Source organism: Zootoca vivipara, chromosome 5 (assembly GCF_965207765.1).
Source record: "Zootoca vivipara chromosome 5, rZooViv2.hap1.1, whole genome shotgun sequence".
Taxonomy (NCBI): Eukaryota; Metazoa; Chordata; class Lepidosauria; order Squamata; family Lacertidae; genus Zootoca; species Zootoca vivipara.
In genome coordinates, this window is record NC_142588.1 from 82,570,262 (window position 1) to 82,589,724 (window position 19,463).

Here is a 19,463-nt window from a genome sequence, read left to right on the forward strand (position 1 = left end):
TGTAGAGCAAATACGCAAGCAGCATGGATGGCTTGCAGCTGTATTGTGGGTGGGGCTTTGAAAACTCAGCTTTAAAAGCCTTGCTTCTTAGGTTGCCCCTGTGTTTAGACTTCTTGAAGTCCTCTATTTGGACTTCAATCTTCTGTAGTGATGTGATTCTGGAACTGCCCCAGTTAAGTCTCAGCAGCTGACCTCCACCTGAATGCCACCTGAAGCTGGACATGGCTTGCCTTTCACCAGCCCCCAAGTGATGCACAGACAGTAGGCAACAGGTATTCATGCCCCTCAGCAAGCAAGAGTCCAGACAGTGCTCCCAATCACTAGTTGGGGAAAGAATAATACTTACACAGCAATACGTTGTGGCATGATTGCATAAAAGCTGCCATATACCATAAAAGGGCTTCCTTGAGGAAAGCAATCTGAACTTTTTGTAAGGGATGAGCAATGGCTGTGCATTTATCGCAATATAAACAGCTTTAAGGTGCTATGGTTCTGGGCTAGGTAACAATTTGATTTGCTAAAATGCAGCATGAATCGTTTTTAGGGTGTCTGTAGCAATTTTCAATACGGAGAAGGCATAAGCTAGGTGTCCATCCAGAAAGGAGTATTGTGATTTATGGGGCTAGTCTGAACTAAAAAGCCCCCATTTAAAGCACACATGACACTCACAAAGCCCTCTATCTGCTGTCTCCCTACTTCAAGTTGGATTAATCTGGTGCTGTTTGACATTTAGAATTTGAACGCAGTGCACTGCATGAGAAGGAAGCTGTGAAAGCAGCTTTTCCAATCATCTGGAGCATAAGCATTAATTTCCCAGCATCATGCACAGACCACATTGTTTTGGATTTTTTCTTTCAGTGCCGCAGGCAAAGACACTCACGCCAGCTGCTTCCAGCCTGGAGGTAAAGGAGGCAAAGGAAAACCACAGAAACCCAGGACAGTGGTGGAATGTAGTCTGCAGACTGCCAGTTGCCAACCCTACTTTAACCCATGGGTGGGGAGAATATGAGGATAAGATGTGTGGCGCTCTCAGGAGTATAAGGAGCCTCAGGCCCCGTCAAGCAAGCTAGAGTGCCCACAGCTCCGTAAGTCCCCCTATAATGACCAAGAAATTGTTAAGCAGAAGGCCACGAAGCTCACAAATGAAAACCTCTTGGGGGAAGACAGGCAGAGAAAGGCTATTATTATTTGCTTCAGCATAAAAGAGCATTTGACTACGTGACAGCCAGCCAGCGCTGTGTTATTACAAGACGGCAGCTAATCCCATCTCCTCTTCCATCTCCCGGTTGTTCCGGATCACCTGCTCTTTTTTGGAGGCAGACACATCCAATTGCAATGGCAGAGCCAGATTCCTTGTAGTATATCAGAGCTGCATAAACCCTATCATCTTGAGGGCCACTTTTACATATATTTTTACTCACTCAAGAAGGCCGTATCACTACATTTGCTGTGGGAAAGCGTTTCTCCATTTTTTTAACTCGCTGTTTTCTTCTTACCCTATTTGCTGTGTGGCCTGCAACACATTATCTCTTTTCTCTTTGCACTACTTGGGTCAATATTTGAACACATTGATTTTAAAAAATTTATACCCTGCCTACATGCTGAGGAACAGGCAGCTAGCATAGCACAATACAAGTCGCAATACAGCACAAAAAACCCCAACGTTTTAAACTATAAAAACAACCCTCAGATTAAGCCCCATAACAAAAAGTGATAGAAAAAACTGTAACATTGCAGGTTGAGGATCATATTTTAAATGCTGTATCAAACACTTCCTGCATCCAGAAGGCCAGTATAGCTACCAAAGGAGGAGGTCTTATAAAGTTTATTGCCTGCTGTGACCTCCTTGATCTGTACCCTGCAGGCCTTGTAACCCTGTAAGCAAGTACATTTGGGGTTTTCTGACTCCTTAGTAGCTAGGCAATATTACACTAAACAGTGGAATTTCAAAACTGGTCAGAACATCATATTCTTTTTTTAAAAAAAAGGGCATTGTAAAATATTTGTTTTTACACAAGCATCTATCAATATTTCCCAATTACATTCTGTGGGAAAGTGGTTGTGTGTGTGTGTGATTTTTTAAAAACAACAACAACAACAACAACAACAACAACAACAACACCCTGTCTACGACTTTTTAATCGGTGGTTCTGGCTGATCACGGTTCATGTTTTAAAGAATGGAAAGAAACAGTACCAAGTTTCAAGGATCTTTAAGCAGGCTTTTCTGAATTAGCAAATTGTTTTGTGTTTCACAAGACAACCGATTTAAACTTTCTCATTGTATGGATGATGGTTTATTTTTATTGCAGGGATTGTTGCTTTCTGTTGTTGTTTGTAAGCTGGTCCGAGAGCCTCAGATAAAAAAACAGGAGATTTTTTTTTAAAAAACGATCTGCATCCAAGTTCTCCTGAGTTTCAAAATGGAATATGGGGTCCTGCACCAAGGGGCTACCTACTGTGAACAGAAGGCTGAAGACCCACGGGTGAACGGAAAATGTTGTGTATTGTTGCAGGTCATGGTCAACATCATGGCACTACAAAGTACCGTGTTTCCCCCTTTTTAATACGTAGTCATAAAGTAAGCCAGGGCAGCAATTTTAAGCATTTGCGAAAGATAAGCCATACTCCGAAAATAAGACATAGTGTATCTCCATGCCTGCAGCAGCGCGGGCGGAGAGCTGAGCCAGCGGCCGGGCCTCTGTTGCTTCTAGCCCAGTTTCTAGTTTCTAGCCCAGCAGCTTGGAGCACCCAGGAGCACCGGAGCCAGCGGCCCTGCTTCTGCCTGGCCGAGGAGGCCTGCTGTTCCGCCGCCCGGAACCGGCTGCTGGAGCGCGCGGAGCGCCCAGCAGCCCCGGAGCCGAGCGCCAGAGCCAGCGGCCTCAGCTCCATCCAGCCGCCGCCGTCCCGCCGCCCGGAAACGGCTGCTGGAGCGCACGGAGCGCCCAGCAGCCCCGGAGCCGAGCGCCAGAGCAAGCGGCCTCAGCTCCATCCAGCCGCCGCCGCCCGGAAACAGCTGCTGGAGCGCGCGGAGCGCCCAGCAGCCCCGGAGCCGAGCGCCAGAGCAAGCGGCCTCAGCTCCATCCAGCCGCCGCCGTCCCGCCGCCCGGAAACGGCTGCTGGAGCGCACGGAGCGCCCAGCAGCCCCGGAGCCGAGCGCCAGAGCAAGCGGCCTCAGCTCCATCCAGCCGCCGCCGCCCGGAAACGGCTGCTGGAGCGCGCGGAGCGCCCAGCAGCCCCGGAGCCGAGCGCCAGAGCAAGCGGCCTCAGCTCCATCCAGCCGCCGCCGTCCCGCCGCCCGGAAACGGCTGCTGGAGCGCACGGAGCGCCCAGCAGCCCCGGAGCCGAGCGCCAGAGCAAGCGGCCTCAGCTCCATCCAGCCGCCGCCGCCGCCCCGCCACCCGGAAATGGCTGCTGGAGCGCGCGGAGCGCCCAGCAGCCCCGGAGCTGAGGGCCAGAGCCAGCGGCCTCGCCTCCACCCGGCCGCCGACGCTCCGCCGCCCCGCCGCCCGGAAACGGCTGCTGGAGCGCGCGGAGCGCCGAGCAGCCCCGGAGCTCAGCGCCAGAGCCAGCGGCCTCGCCGTCGCCGTCCCGCCGCCTGGAAATGGCTGCTGGAGCGCGCGGAGCGCCCAGCTGCTCAAAGCGCCCAGCAGCGCTCAGACAGCCCAGCAGCATGGCGCGCAGTGCCCAGCAGTGCCCCGAGCCAGCAGCCTGGCCCGGCTAAGAAGACCTTAAGGTGCTGTAAAAACTGTAATAACGTAAAAAAAATAAGACATGCCACCAAAAATAAGCCACCCTGTGGTTTTTTGAGGGAAAAAAGCAATAAGACGGTGTCTTAAAATGTGGGAAACACGGTAATATGTGAAACAGCCCTCATATATTTACTAGGCCGAACAATGTTGCTCTCTGAGATATACTTTGCCTTCTCTTTTTAGCCCTGAATAATAGCAGCCACGGAAAAGAACTATTCACTTTTACTCAAGTATGTAGCACAAAATCAGCTGCTTGAAATTCTTTCACGTTTAAATTACTCGCCTCAGGCTTCATTGTTCATTGCCTAGAAACCCAGAGAGCAAAAAGGCGACTTTGACCGAATATAATGGGCAAAATGACTGGTTCCATGTAACAGGAAAGCCAATTTGTTCAAAGTCTTTGTCCAGTGACCTCTTGGCACAGATAGCTAATTGTCTTTTTTTTTTAATGGGATGGGATGACTTCAATATGAGTGGCTATGAGGACATCACAAAGGTAACCACAAATGGGCCACTCTTTGTCAGAATGTCCTTCACTCAAGAGAACAAAGAGCTCACTTGATTCAATTAAAGAGGCCTAAGTTACAAGCAAGTGGGACAGACAGTATTCTCTGTGCAGGCTTTATTAGACTGGGAACGATATGGAAATAAAGAGTACTGTGGCCAGATAGTAATGGGATGGACAGAAACATTGTCCATGTTAAATCCTTAGAATTTATGGATGGTGTTCAATTTATGTGTAGTATTTACTCAGAGTAGAGCTATTGAAATTAATGGACCTGACTTAGTAATGTTCATTCATTTCCGTGGGTCTACACTGAGTAATGCTTGGATGGATATTGGGGCCACTGCCGCTGTGTCTCTGCTTCAGTTTTCCTGTATTGCCGGAAGCACTGGGCTTGAGCAACTGAATTTTGTGGCTATGGCAACCATATTAATTTTTCCCTGATGCCTGTGAATTGTTTATAAACCTAATAAATTACAGCCCAGATAGTTACAGTACGGCAGCCACAGCTTAAAAAATAAACTTCTAAAGCCATCATGAAGATAAACACAAGCCCTTGACCTTTATTAAATTGCATCCAACTTGTGACATGCCTGCTACATCCTTACCATCTGCTGCAGCACCTACCAGTATGCATACAGTATATGGTCCTTCCTTTGCTATTCCAAGCTCAGAACTGGGGGTTGTTAGTGCAGATACATAAAATCTACCAGCATCCAACAGCTGAGAACACATATTTGCCCACTTCCCTGCAATTCCCCAAACTGGAAGCCTTTGAGGCCTGTTAGAAAGCCCTGCATGGAAAGGCGCATTTAGTACCTCTTCCAACCTCCGCCTCTGTTCTTTCTGTTCCTCGATCCTCTTTTGCCGCTCTGCCAACAACTGCCGCTTGTGTTCTTCGTTCTCACGTTGCTGCTGCTCCAGCTGTTGCCGACGAAGGGCTTCTGAGCGCTCCTTGTTTGCGAGCTGTAGCCTCAGAAAATCCCGTCTTAATGTTGACTCTCCAGGAAGGTTTAGGATAGAGCTTCAAGGGGAAAGACAAAGGCATGTCAATCCAGGGGTACATCAGCATTCAACAACACTGGTGGCTCTTGAACTGTTTGAATCAACTACAGTGGTGCCTCACTAGACGAATGCCCTGCAAGACGAATTTTTCGCTTAACGAAGAGTTTTTTGAGCAGAGGTTTCCTCGCAAGACGAATTCGTTTTGTGAAAAATTCATCTAGCGAATCGCGGTTTCCCATAAGAATGCATTGAAATTCAATTAATGCGCTCCTATGGGCAAAAAAAATAAAAATAAAAATTCAATGCATTGACTCACAGAAATTGACTCACAGAATGAATTAAATTCGTCTAGCGAGGCACCACTGTACTAACAGAGGTTCTTAAATGGCACAAACCCATCTCCTGCCATCTCCAGGAGTCAACCCCACAATATAAAATCAATCCACTGTGCATGACCATCTTGGTTTTATGCAAGCAGAGGGGAAATCTTCTCTCTAAGGGAAAGGCCACAGCCTCTGCTCAGCAGTAAAGCACTAAACCAACATTACCAGAACAACCATCCTGATGTTTCATTTCCACCATTTTATTCCCCAAGGAAATTTTGTGTTTGAAACACAAAACACAGAGAGCCAAGCACTAGGCCTGGGCGATATATCAATATATCGCCCAGGACCAGTATGAGGAGCAGACCGCAATGTCGGCTTCACTCAGCAGTATATCACTGGTGAAACTGACACCACTCCTGAGTCCCTCTGCTAGCAGCATCTGCTGGAGGGAGTAAAGAGTTCCTTCCCTCAGAGGCGCTGCTACGGTAGCAGAGGGACTCAGGAGCAGTGGCAGTTTCACCAGTGATATATCGCTGAGTGAAACCGCCATCACATTCTGCCCTCATACGATGCAGAGGGAGAAACAAGCTCCAGATACAGTTTGTTCCTCCCTCTGTATCTTTAAACTGCTCAACTGAGGAGTGTGCAGCTGCCCTTACCTCAGCTGAGCAGTTAAAGGAGCCCCACTGCCTCTCGTGAGTCGGGGGGCCCCCTCCGTGAAATTGCTCAGCTGAGGGGACTGTGTTTGGCACTCCCCACAGCGAGCAGTTAAAGGAGCCCTGAAGCTCTGCCTAGACACCTGTGAGCAGGAGGAGCACTGGGGCTGTCTCAGCTGGGGAGGGGGAAGCTTCCCCCTCCCCAGCTGAGCAAACAAGCTGTGTTGTCCCAGCCCGTGAGCATCTGGGTGAAACTGCCTCAGTTCCTGATGTGAGAGCTGGGGCAGTTTCACCAGGTCCCTCGTGGGCAGAGGCCAATGCAGCTTGTTTTTTTCAACATTGCGGTATAGCACTAAGCCGCGACGTTTGGCTGGCAATACATCATGGTGTTGGAAAGCTGGTATCGCCCAGCCCTACCAAGCACAGCATCATGGAGCGGAAGCAGGAGTGTGAGAAACAGGAGCAAATTTAAGTCTGCCAGGGCAGTAGTAATTGGCTCCTGTGGAGGTGTTCAGTAGCTCACTTTTTAAACATAAATTAATTTGGAGAATATTCTGAGAACCCTGTACTTCCACAACTGTGTCACACACTTTACAGAGATCACAGAGATTGCCACCCTCTTATTTACATCTGTATAGCCACAACTGTAGTCCTGATTGTTGAGGCTCCCTGTGCGCAGTCCTAAGCCCAGGTTCTGTAAGTGGTGGAATCAAGCGATAACACTTTTCCTGGAATGTACTGCTTTAGACGGCAATTCACATAGTTGAGTGCTTCCATGCAAAATCTTTCTCACAAGTAGAAAGCTAGAATATCAGACAGCAAAGGATTCAGACCAGTCTTTCACTTGCCATGAAGTTGGTATGAAACTTTTCCAGGGAACAACACTGGAATTCACAAGCCTCCACATGTAGGCTTAAGTGGTACAATCCAGAAAATGTTTTACTGCTTAACTTCTAAATGGGACCAGACAGATCTAGTATCTTCTGTAACATCATTTTCAGGGAGGTTACATCGCACTGGCTGTTTATGGAGCATTCGTTCTGATTCGTTTGTGGGGTGGTTATGCATGCCACCATGTAAAGCAATTGCTATCTAGTGCTTTTTCCAATTATTTTCCTTACAACAAAATGCTGATATATTTTTTTTTGGGGGGGGAGCAGGTTTGTTGTGCAAGAGCACCAAATCCACTTTAACTGCACAACCTGAATTTGTTTGTATGCAACTGAATCCCACCATCAAACTAGCAGCCATCTTGAAGCGCCTCCAGGTTCTTAGCATGCCCAGATGTTTGTTGGTATAGCAGACCTGAGTCAGGAATAGGAGGGGTGAGAGCCAAGAGGAAGGAATCGCTTTCAAGGAGTAATCCAATTTTAGGGAGAACTGCCCACTCTGCCACAATTTTTGAGGGCAATGTATCTTCTCTGTCTCTTCCCACTCTAGCTCTACACAACTTTCTATTAAACTCCACTGGTCTTAAGCACAGAGTCAGAAAAGAACAATTTATTCATTACCTGGGTTCTCCAGAGTCGTTTTCTTCCTCTTCCTCTTCACTTCCACTATATTCGTATTCAGTCTCATCTAGAAACATAATTGAATGTCAGCATCCTTCACAGAAATCATTCATTTTTTTCCTGCTAGATGAAGGCCCCTGGGCTCTGGTGTGAGAAAGAAAACTTTTTCATTTTAACATGTGGCGCTGAGGGGCGGGGAATCAATATGGTTTAAAGAATCGGCTTCAAACCTCACAACCTACCCACAAGTTTGTATTTTACCAAAGATAAAAAAAAACATTGCTAAGAAGATCGCATTCAAAACATTCCACCTTCCATGATCAGGCCCTGTTCATTTGAGTATGCAGACCAAAGGAATATACTGCATGTTCTTGAGGCGAGTTAAGGGCTGAGATCCTTCTCATGTTTTTCATGATGACATATTATAATCTGTTCAGAACCCCTGACTATGTATTGAAACGACCAGCTGCATAAAGTTAATGGGCAACCCCATCATTTGGGCCTGAATGACACACAAAATCCATCCTGCTAGGACTAGGAATCATAGGAAAACCCCAACAGATCCCCAACTGTATGTATACAGTCATACCTCGGGGTTGCGTTCGCTGTGGGTTGCATATTTCCGGGTTAAGTACTCGGTGGACCCGGAAGTGTTTACTTCCAGGTTCCGCCACATGCGCATGCACAAGTTTTTTGCGTGCTTCGCACATGTGCTAAGGCGCCGCTTGGGCTGAGTACTTTTCGGGGTGCAAACAGCACCCCGGAACAGATTGTGTACTTAACCCGAGGTACCACTGTACTGAATATACCTATAACATCTTAATAGCCTATAAGGAATAGGACTGAAATAAGATGTAATGTGACTTGAAACTTTCTTATGGATGCAAAGGGTTCTGGTTTCAATCTCCAATAAATAATAATACTTTACATTTATTATTTATTACATATCACACATTTTATCTTACTGATATCTTCACAGCAATACTGTTAAGGAAAGATGTCTGGTAGCGGGGCTGGTAAAGGGATTCGTGCAATATGCTAACTTGTAGCTAACTGAAGGAGTTAGTAGTATGGGGCTTGCTGGATTACGTTACCGTCGGGTAACGTAAACTTCGAGTTGCGAAAGCGGCAAACCCGGAAGTGTTTCGCTGCACACAAAGAAGAAGAAGAGGAGGAGGAGGAGGCGTAGGATGTGTTATCCCGCCTTTCACTCTCCTTAAGGAGTCTCAAAGTGGCTAACAATCTCCTTTCCCTTCCTTCCCCACAATAAACACTCTGTGAGGTGGGTGAGGCTGAGAGACTTCAGAGAAGTGTGACTAGCCCAAGGTCACCCAGCAGCTGCATGTGGAGGAGAGGGGAAGTGAACGTGGTTCACCAGATTACAAGTCCACCGCTCTTAACCACTACACCATGCGCAGAAGCAGTCTCACCGGTTGCGGAAACCTTGGGATCCGACCAGAGCTCTGGAATGGATTCCATCCACAACCGGAGGTACCGCTGTATAACACTGACATTTCCTTCTTGCCAGTCTACATAAAAGGTCCATTAAGTTGTTATCCTGCATTTCCTATGACACTGGAAAGGAAGCCAAATGCAGAATATAATGGTAAACAAAATCAATGGGGGAATGAGCTACATTTATTAAATTACTTGTCATTCTAGGGTATAACCTCCATTTTCAAGACAAAACACGTCCTAACACTGTACTAGAATCTGCTTTCAAGTGAGTTGATAAAGTCACCTACAACAGGTATACAGGAGCTGGGGGCAGCCCGCTCTTCTGCACTGCCCCCAGCAGCTTTATTTAGAGTACTACAGGAGGAGGGGATGCTATGATTTGACAAAAGTTGGAGTAAGTCAGGGGTTGAGGCTTGTGAATTTCTTTTAGGACCCCTATCCTTTCCCCTATAACATCAGCCCTAATATGCTTGCACCTAAAAAATTAATAATGATGAAATGGCAAAGCCGTGCCCCAGTTCACAGAGTTTAAAACAAACCATGGTTTAATGTGAAATAACAGCATGTCAGTACACCAGTGTTTCCCAACCAGTGTGCCTCCAGATGTTTTGGGACTACAACTCCCATCATCCCTAGCTAGCAAGACCAGTGGTCAGGAATGATGGGAGTTGTAGTCCCAAAACATCTGGAGGCACACTGGTTGGGAAACACTGCAGTACACAAAGCTCAAATATTGCTAGACCAATCCTCCCTGTTTTCTGCTGTGTGCCACAGACAAAGCAAGTCAGTGTTTGGCTCGTTGTGTCGTGGATTCAGACCACATGACAAGCCAGATTGTTGCTTGCTTTGTCTGCAGTGCAGCAGGACCAGGGGAGGAGCAACCTTCTTGTTCACATTAATCTGTAGTTTGTTTTAAGCTATGGTTTAATATGACATGGGAACCAGGCCAGTGATGTGTTAATTCAAAATATTTTATAGAACTTCTTACTGGCATCATAGAAAATCAATAAATTCACATTTTGAAGTTAGTAGGTTGGAAATGCATTAATTGAGCAAGTTTCTTCTGCAAATAGCTCCTCATTTTATGAGCCTATTCAATCAGCATTCAATCAGCATCAAATCTATTCTTTGAGAAAGCCTAAGCCATTAATAAATATTATTGCATTAAACAGTACGGCGTAACAAGTCTGGCAAGCTTGTTTTGTTTCTGTTTGCTTCTCTGAAATATTCAGAGTGCTCTTGCAGTGCAATATAACATAACAAATTACCAGATAATTTCATGGCTTGTCCACATGAACTTTGCCTAAACATGAAGTAGAAAATACCCTGGCCTGGTTGAAACACCACTAAAATCAATGCAGTTGTGGCCGCTTTAACCTGGACAGGTGGCTCCTCAAATGACCACAGAGTATTTATTTGCTACTGAGCAAATATGTAGGTGCCTTTTTCATCTCTCATCATTCCTAGGGGAGTATACGTCTTCTCTTATCTTCCATTACATTTGGGAATCCCTCCATTCTCTCTTCCATTAGTGTATCGTTCAACTCTTTTTTTGTTTGTTTGTTAATTCAAAGGAAGGGCTCGTTTTCATCTGAAATACCAAGTTTCAGTGGTAACATCTGTTAAGGATGAACCTGAAGAAAACAAACTGAAGATTGTGCTGAGTGCCCAGAGTGCCGGGATACATCTCGTTTTCTCATGTTTCTTCTTCTGCCACATGGAAAACGGGAAAAATCTGTTATCAACAGAAATAGGCAAGCACTTTTATGGACTAACACAATGATCTTCACATTTCTAGCACTTAGGTTCTAGAACAGGCATCCCCAAACTGCCGCCCTCCAGATGTTTTGACCTACAACTCCCATGATCCCTAGCTAACAGGACTAATGGTTGGGGAAGATGGGAATTGTAGTCCAAAACATCTGGAGGGCCGAAGTTTGGGGATGCCTGTTCTAGAATAACCTTCTCTGCTTACCTTTCTCTCCACGTTTTTTCTTAGTCCTGTCAATATGGTCCTTGAGCTGGATGCGAACCTGCCTTTCATTAGGTTGGTCTCGAATGAATGGATGCTTCATTAACTGTTCAGTGGTTGGCCTCTGGCCATGATTCTTTACCAGGCAGCTTTCAATGAAGGACTGGAACTTTTTTGACCTACCCAAATTAGATAATTTGGGGGGGGGAGGGAAGAAAACATGCAGATAAAGGTATAGGTAACAAGATAAAGGCAATTTTTTGTGTTGGCCGCAGACAGTGGTATAGCTACGTAAGTTTAGACCCTGGATTTAACAGTCTTATCAAGGGTCCCCTTTAGATGCTTTACCTCAGGGCACATAGATGGTTCAGAGGACACATTGGAACCATTAAGAATGAATTTAGACAATCTAATTGCACATAACTGCATACTAAAGATTTGGGGCAAATCTCTTGCCATCTAGACTTTCAAGTTTTATCGTTTCCCACAGAAGCTAGTATTCACACAGGCATACTGCCTCTGGATTAGGGGTTGCATGGAATGATTGTGACCAGAAACCATATCAAGCGTCTCAGGCCCTGCAATTGGCAGGTGAGACCTTGTCTTTTATTTTAAAACTTTCTAATTTACTCAGGTATTTGATGGTAGGAAGATACTGTTCCTGAAATAATTGTGCAAAAGAATATGATTTTTAAAACTGTTTTTAGAATTTTTCTGATGACATTGCTTTAAGATTGTGTTTTTTTGCCCTGGGTTCCTTGGAGAGGGAAAAGGGATATAAACTGAATTATTATTAATAATACTAATACTGCTAATAACAATAATGAATATACTTGTTTTCCACAAATAAAATTTCAGCGCTCTCTCTCTCTCAGTAAAATCAGTTACTTCTTAGGAATAGCTATTTCTTAGAATACTTTTAGGCTGTTCTCATTCTTTCCCCTGAACCCTACCCAACCAATTCCTACGAAATTATTAGAATTCATTGCTCAGCAACTTATTCTTTTATCAAACATTCTGAGAATCAATTTTACCCTATTATAAAACATAAATGACTACTGGGGATTCACAATAAAGGAAGATTCTGATGGACTACGACGCAGCATGCAGTTTTGGTAAACAAGAATATTAGCTTAAATTAATGCTTCAAACCGGCAGATATGACCGAAACTGTACTGCAGGATGAAACAATAAGTGTCATCTTCTAAAGCTGTCAGATTTACAGTTCCTGCTTATCTAAATATGTTCATTAGGATAAGAAAGAAAGTATTTCTGAATTCAGTAACAGATTAAACAAGCAATGAGGAAGTGCCCACTCCTCACTGAAAAGACCAGTTTTGCTGGCACATTCCTTAGGTGGAAAAGAACAGAAAGGACGGGGTGCTAATGTAATGATGTCATATCTCAGGCGTTTAAAAAACAAGTGGTTTATTATGGCATTTCCTGTTCCCCCCAAACAATACAAAAATATTCCAACAGCCTCTTTTTGCAGCACTATATTACTAGGGAGACGTTGGTGTGGGGTGCATGGGTGGAGAGAGACACAATTCAATGGTACTCAAGGATGTTCACTTAATACATGGTTAGGGCTTTAAATGAGTCTTAAATGAACTGACCAGGGCAACCGCAATGTTTTCCACTGTAATGTGTTACGTGTTAAATCCTGCTTCAATCTATGGAAGTCAGACAGGATTTACCTATGAGCAGGTTCTGGCCTTTCTCCAAGGCCTATGCTTAAACTGAATTGCAAAAGTCTATAAATTTTGGATGGTGATAACCCCCCAACTTTTCATCTACCACTACATTTTGGAAGCAGGAGGCTGATCTTAATCCATAACACTGTTTCCTCAATAGGAAGTAACCCTGCACTAAACTTAAGGATTGCCTGTCACTTTTTTTTACCGCATTTCTCTAAGCAGTATTTAAAGATAATGTTAAAAAGGCTTAAAGGTGCCTCAATGACCACTGTGTTTTTCAACTTCCTGGACGTAGGGCAGTCAAACTCCTCTGTAGCTACTTTTCTCACAATGTCTATATCAGGCATCCCCAAACTGTGGCCCTCCAGATGTTTTGGCCTACAACTCCCATGATCCCTAGCTAACAGGACCAGTGGTCAGGGATGATGGGAATTGTAGTCCAAAACATCTGGAGGGCCGAAGTCTGGGGATGCCTGGTCTATATCATTAGTAGCTAATGCTCCATTAAACTTTATGACAACTGAGAACCTACGACATTTCTCCCTTAATTTCTCTGTGCACATACCATATATTTAAAGCGCATTTAAAGGGCATGACTTCCCCCAAGGAATTCTGGGAACTATAGGTTGTTGAGGGTCTAGGGAACTGTTGGGGTAAACAACAGTTCCCAGGATTTTTTGGGTGAAGTCATCTGCTTTAAATGTATGGTATGTAGACAGCCCTAAATTACTAAGATGGTAAACCTGTGGATTTATAGGTGGCAAACAGATATTCACAAACAAATGAGCAAAAATTAATAATAATCAGATCAAACTATCTGGACCTCCTAAGAAAGAAAGAGAGAAGATCTGGCCAATGTTTAAGTCACAATATTTGTTTCTGTAATTATACATAGTGCTCACTCTTTCCTTTGTGCTAGATGCCTGAGTTTAAATAATATTGCTGTATTTCACAATGGGAGTTTTACCAGACCTATCAGATTATGATCATCCCCTTTTAGTCAGTAGATGGCTCTCTTTATCCTAAAAACTTTAAGTACCCCTGTGGCCAGAGGCATTTTTTACTCTGAGGGATTCTTTACAACTTTCTTGCCATGCCTCCCCCAATACCCCATGAGCTACTTTTTTTTTGGCCTTACTTGTAGGCCTCTTAATCCATGCAAATCATTCAGACAGTAGTTAATGGAGTTTGCAAACTTCAGGCTAAGTGAAACTACTAACCCCTTTGGGTTTGTAAACATAACACTTTTCAGTTCCTATTTTTTAAAAAATATAATTCTAAAGACTAACAAAAACATCCAGGAGATGAAATATATGTCGACTGCATGGCCAACTTTTGATGATTCCTGCCTTGCTAACCCTATCAAAATATTTATACAGGGGGATGTTTGGGTTTTATACAGTACTAAGGTTTTTATCTAAACAAGCACTTCTGTGAACAGATATTGGCTTACAGGAGCCTTATTTGACTGCTGCTCTTAACCTTATACTTCAACTTTATATTAATTAATCTTTATTGTTCTTTTATTCTAGTTTACTCTAGTGTTTCTTTTTGGCACAAGCCACCTTGAGGTTTATTCTTAGTTACTTTTGAAAATGACAAGCCAGAAACGGGATTTCCCGTTCCTCTCCTCTCCCTGAACCCTCCCCCAACCTGACCCCCCAACCTCCGGAGCAGATTTTGAGGGTGCATGGGGAGTTGTTTGGGAGAGAAGGGAAAACTTTTATTGCGCAAGTATAAATCTGCTGCACAAATGGGATGGCAGCGCTGGATACAGACAGCTGCGCTAAGACTTTGAAGCCCTACTTACTATCTGAATATTTAAAGAGCGTATCAGAAAGAAGAAGAGGGTGTATTCCTTCAACTCAAATGGCGCTGTGGGAGAAACAGGGAAGGGATTCACCTGCACTCTGGGGGGAAACAACCATAATGATAAACAGTTCCAAATGATACAAAAATGTAGATACCATCAGAACAACAAGAGACGATCTATTACTATTTGACTACAAATATGACAGACCAAAGCTGTCCAAGAGGCACAATTTTAGCTTGTATAATCCGTTTGCATAAAACAAACATTTTGTGCAAAATCTGCAGGACCCTTACAAACACGAGCATGCACAGCTCAGCCTGTTTTAATCACAAATTTTACAAGATATTTTTATAAGGTATTTATTTTTCAGTAAATACCCATTTGGTTGTGAACTGACTGCTTGTTAATGCTTAAGGGATGTAAAAATTGTATGGATATAGCTGTGCAGTAGCTGGTGATGAACCCCAGCTGCCACTGAGCTGGATTTTAAACATTCTTGTGTATTGCATGTGATTAATAGCTTCTGCTTTACTCATGCTTTCCTATCTATAATAAATATATTCCTGAGTGCACAGAGGGAAAAAATTAACTACCGACACCAATTTGCCAAACGTTCAGCTGCAAAATTATAATGCGACAGACAAATTATTGTTATAGACTCAAATAAAGGGAAGAAATTCAATATTTCATAGGACAGTAGGTATATATCTCTCTGTTACAAAACCAGGCTGATCCTAGCCCATTGTGTTAGCAAAAAAACACTGGGTCACAAAGCTCACTCCATATATATATATATATATATATATATATATATATGGAACTGTAGTTTATTATTGGTGCTGGGAATTGTAGCTCCATGAGGTGTAAACTATAGCCCCAGGATTTTTTGTGTGGACGCGCATATGCTTTAAATGGACTTCGTTCATGCAGCCACCATCATTTTAAAGAAGAGGAAATGATGAACGTTACCTTGGGCTTCTTGGAATAAGCATGACATGTGCATGCATGGAAGAATGGGGGATGGAGAGTCTGCATACTGCAAGATGTGTACATGGATACATGCTGCATCTCCCCAATCCAACAATTACAGATTCCCTGTCAGTAAGGGATGAGCAACAAAGTACTACGAGGGGTGAAACTAGGCTTGATTTCACCTGGGTTAAAGACCCAGTTTGGTACCACCCACATTTCATTGCACAAGCACAAATCCTTGCACTAACAGGACTACTTCACTGGATACAACCCTTGGTCTTTAAGATGCCATAAAACACTGTCTTTTTACTACAAAAGAGTCTAACAAGGCTTTCCCCCTGGAAATCAAGGAGTGCAGAGCTTGATTAAATCATGTATTGACAGCTGATAGTAAAAAAGGGAGCAAAGCCCAGATTCGGGGGGGGGGGGAAGCTTGCAAAGCCTTACAAGATCCTTGAACGAAAGCCACCCCTAATAACATGCGAACCCACTTGCCGAGGCTTACTAAGAACTGATTCACAAGAAAGCAACTACAGTGAGAATAAAGGGGGGAAATTGTGCCACAGCACACTGAGGAAATGCTAGCACATAATGAAACAAAATCACTGTTTCCCCTTGATTATAGGCTGACTGCGAGTTATAAAACAATCCACTGCTTTTAAGCAAATTAAAGCCATTTGAAAGCAGGTGCAGAGATGCAAAGACAAGAACTGAGCGGAGGGTTTTTCTCCTTGGCGTTCCCTCTGCTCCCACCCCCACCCCCGTTTGCAGCAGGAGGTGAGACTCCAAATCCTCCACTACTTATCAGTGGATTTCACTGGCTTAACTTCTTCATCTTCAGCCCCCAAGGGGTTTTGCAGCCAACATACCATTTTTCTCCATATTTAACAAGAGATCTCCATCTACAGTGCTTTAGAGTCAGACTCCCTCACATGCAATAGGCAGGCCAGCCTAAACCCACTTAAGACCACTTCTCCTTGGACTCTGGAACCACAGAGTTCAGAAGGGAACTGCTGATCTCTCTGACTCTGAACAGAGTTTAAACACTGCTTTCCTCTGTGAATGTAAGCCTTGCTAAAAACCAGAAGGCTGACAGATGGCAGGATCCTTAGCATGCTCTGCTTTCACTGACGTAGAAGGGGAGGCTCACCACACATCATTGAATCACACGGTTCCCATTGCTCTTCCATCCCAGAACTCTCTCAGAGCCAAAACAGACATGACACTGAGCATATGATTGGCCCTGAGTACTTTTTGTCTACTAAAATAGCAGCTGGAGTGGGGTGGGATGCTGATCCAGACTGGGATCAAGGTGTGGAGCTGGGGCAGGGGGAAAGGAAAAGGAGTTTTTTGTATAGTTCTTTCAGAGGAGTATTTGTATATTTTAATATATGCATGAGCATTCCAAATGTTTTTGAAGATAATGTGATGACCTTTTCCCTTTCTGCTATTAGTTTTGCTTTTATTATATTGTATAAATTGTTTCAATAGCATTATACTATCTAAATCTTCATTGCTGTTATCTGTAGTGTCCTTGAAGATGGAATCTGATGTGAAACTTGTTGGATTAATACAGTCTTTGTTGTTCTGTACCCTTAGGATTTCATCTTCCCCAGCCTTTTTTCCTTCTGAAAAGTACTGGCCTAGCTCAGGGACAGGGAACCATTGACCTTTCCAGATGTTGCTGCACTCCAACACCCATCAGCACCAGCCAACAGGCCAATGGTCAAGGATGATGGGATTTGTAGTCATTTGTAGACTACAAATCCCATAATCCCTACCTGTTGGCTGATGGATGGGCTATAGATTTTCCACCCCTGACATATAGAATTCAGCCCATACCTTTGATGAGCAAATGATTACAATTTGAAAAAGCTGTTAGCCCCACCGAAGTGGTCCAATTTCTGCACGCACATTTCACCATCCGTTTTTAATAAGGACCAAATCACACCTTATTTCTTGCAGAGGTGGGTTTTGTCTTGTTTTTGCAGTGCCCGAAACATAAATAAAATACAATGGCTCCTTACAGCATGCAAATCAAGCTCATATGTGGAGAATGGTGGGCGGGCACACTCACCATTTCTTTGATTTCAACCTGGGGGCTGGGTTCCGAGGAATGAGGAATAAAGCTCTCATGGGATGCATGTCACAAAGGGCTGGAAAAAAACCCACAACAGAAAGCATCAGGTACAGAACAAAACATAATGGAATACAGTACATAGAACATTCTACCAAAGATATTCAGTGCTTTATTGAAATCCTTTTGGTGTTCTCTCTACAACCACATGAGGCGCAGGAAGATGAACCTGTTGAGTTTCTCAATGGGCTTCAACGCCTGTTCTGCTCTCCCAGTGAGAACACAGTGCTATGAGTGACTCCTGCTAAGAGCTGCAGGCTTACCCTTACAATACAGTTTCTCTTTCAGCCATGTTCCAGAATGAATTTTATTTTCTCCCACAGAACCCAGTGTGCTTTGCTGAGAACTTGCAACCGGACAACCCCACCCTTCTGTTTTCTCTTTCCCCACCAGGCGTTCCATTTCTTGGAACCATGCTCAAGTGTGAAGGCATCTTGTGATTTTATTTCTTGTGATTTTATTTATTTATTTATTAAATAAATAAATAATACCCTGCCCTTTCTCCTAAAGAAGCTCAGGATGGCAACCACTTCTGCAATTAAAATAAATAAATAAAACATTTAAAATGGGTTAGAAACATCTAAAAACAATAAAACATAATAAAGCATTTTAAACAAATTTAAAGCCATATTAATTAAATAAATAAAGTGAAGGCTTTGAAAAATACTTAACCAACTGAGCTATATCTACTTGGCCTTATTATTTGACCTGGACAACTGACTATTTTTTGACGGGTCAGACATCATACCCATGGGGGAAATCCTATCTACTGTATTCCCATGGGGTACTTCTTAGAGAAGACAGAAGCACTTACACTGGGAATATTGTCCACAAATGCAAACCTGACCATGGATGGCAGTAGCAATTTGCTTACTTAGCATCAAGTTACGAGACACCTTTGTGTTGTAGGCTAAACCTCCTTCCCACTATGGTGGCCAGGAGCACTGATTCCAATCCCTGTCTTAGATAAATATAGAATCCTATCCTATGAATTCCATATCAATGCGTTACTTTCAATGCTTTACTTGGTGATCGCCTATATACAATTTATCACCGCAGGACTGGACATGCTGATAACGCATAATGAACCTTAACAAGCAGCAATCCAAGTTATGATAAAGTGTGAAATTGTGTTGTACTCACGAGGAGCTCCTTCTGCCATCTCGATGGCTGTTATCCCCAAAGACCACAAATCGCTCTGAAAGAAAGAATCACAAAAACACCCTTTAAGAAGTGCACATTAGTTGAACCTGTAGCAAATTGGGAATTGTCTGATGGAGCTACTGCTAGGCCAGAACAAGTTCTTGGCTAACTTAATGCTCAAAGTTTGATCTGCATTGTCTAAATAGCTTAGAAGATTTAGGCCTTTCAGACACCAATTTTTATGTTCTTCCCACTGTTAGAGCTGCAGAGTTATGGGGAGGACCCCACAGACTGGGAAGGGGGGGAGAATCACAATTGCTATATGAGAACACTGAAGCTATGTAATCCAATGTGATCCTCTTTCAATAACAAAGGAATAACTCTTTGAAATGTAAAAACCCAAACCGGCTGCCAGTTAATCTTCCTGCAAAGGCAAGAGGCAATTACGAGCAGGAAAAGGTTCAAAAAAGAGCAGCCAAAATTATTTATGGATTGGAGCACCTGCCCCATGAGAAAG

At 43.8% G+C, this 19,463-nt stretch overlaps 1 protein-coding gene across 6 annotated transcripts in view; it reads right to left on the reverse strand.

Annotated features, from left to right (window-relative positions):
* Positions 1–19,463, reverse strand: part of TNIK (TRAF2 and NCK interacting kinase) — a 278,512-nt gene that overhangs the window by 79,089 nt on the left and 179,960 nt on the right. For all 6 annotated transcript variants that reach the window (XM_088669855.1, XM_035132805.3, XM_035132806.3 and 3 more), the window contains exons 8-12: positions 18,947–19,001; positions 17,744–17,822; positions 11,188–11,363; positions 7,755–7,821; positions 5,076–5,280 (exon numbers count right to left, since the gene is read on the reverse strand). In XM_088669855.1, the coding sequence (XP_088525981.1) occupies positions 5,076–5,280; positions 7,755–7,821; positions 11,188–11,363; positions 17,744–17,822; positions 18,947–19,001 (582 nt within the window). The remainder of the gene's footprint in view (positions 1–5,075; positions 5,281–7,754; positions 7,822–11,187; positions 11,364–17,743; positions 17,823–18,946; positions 19,002–19,463) is intronic.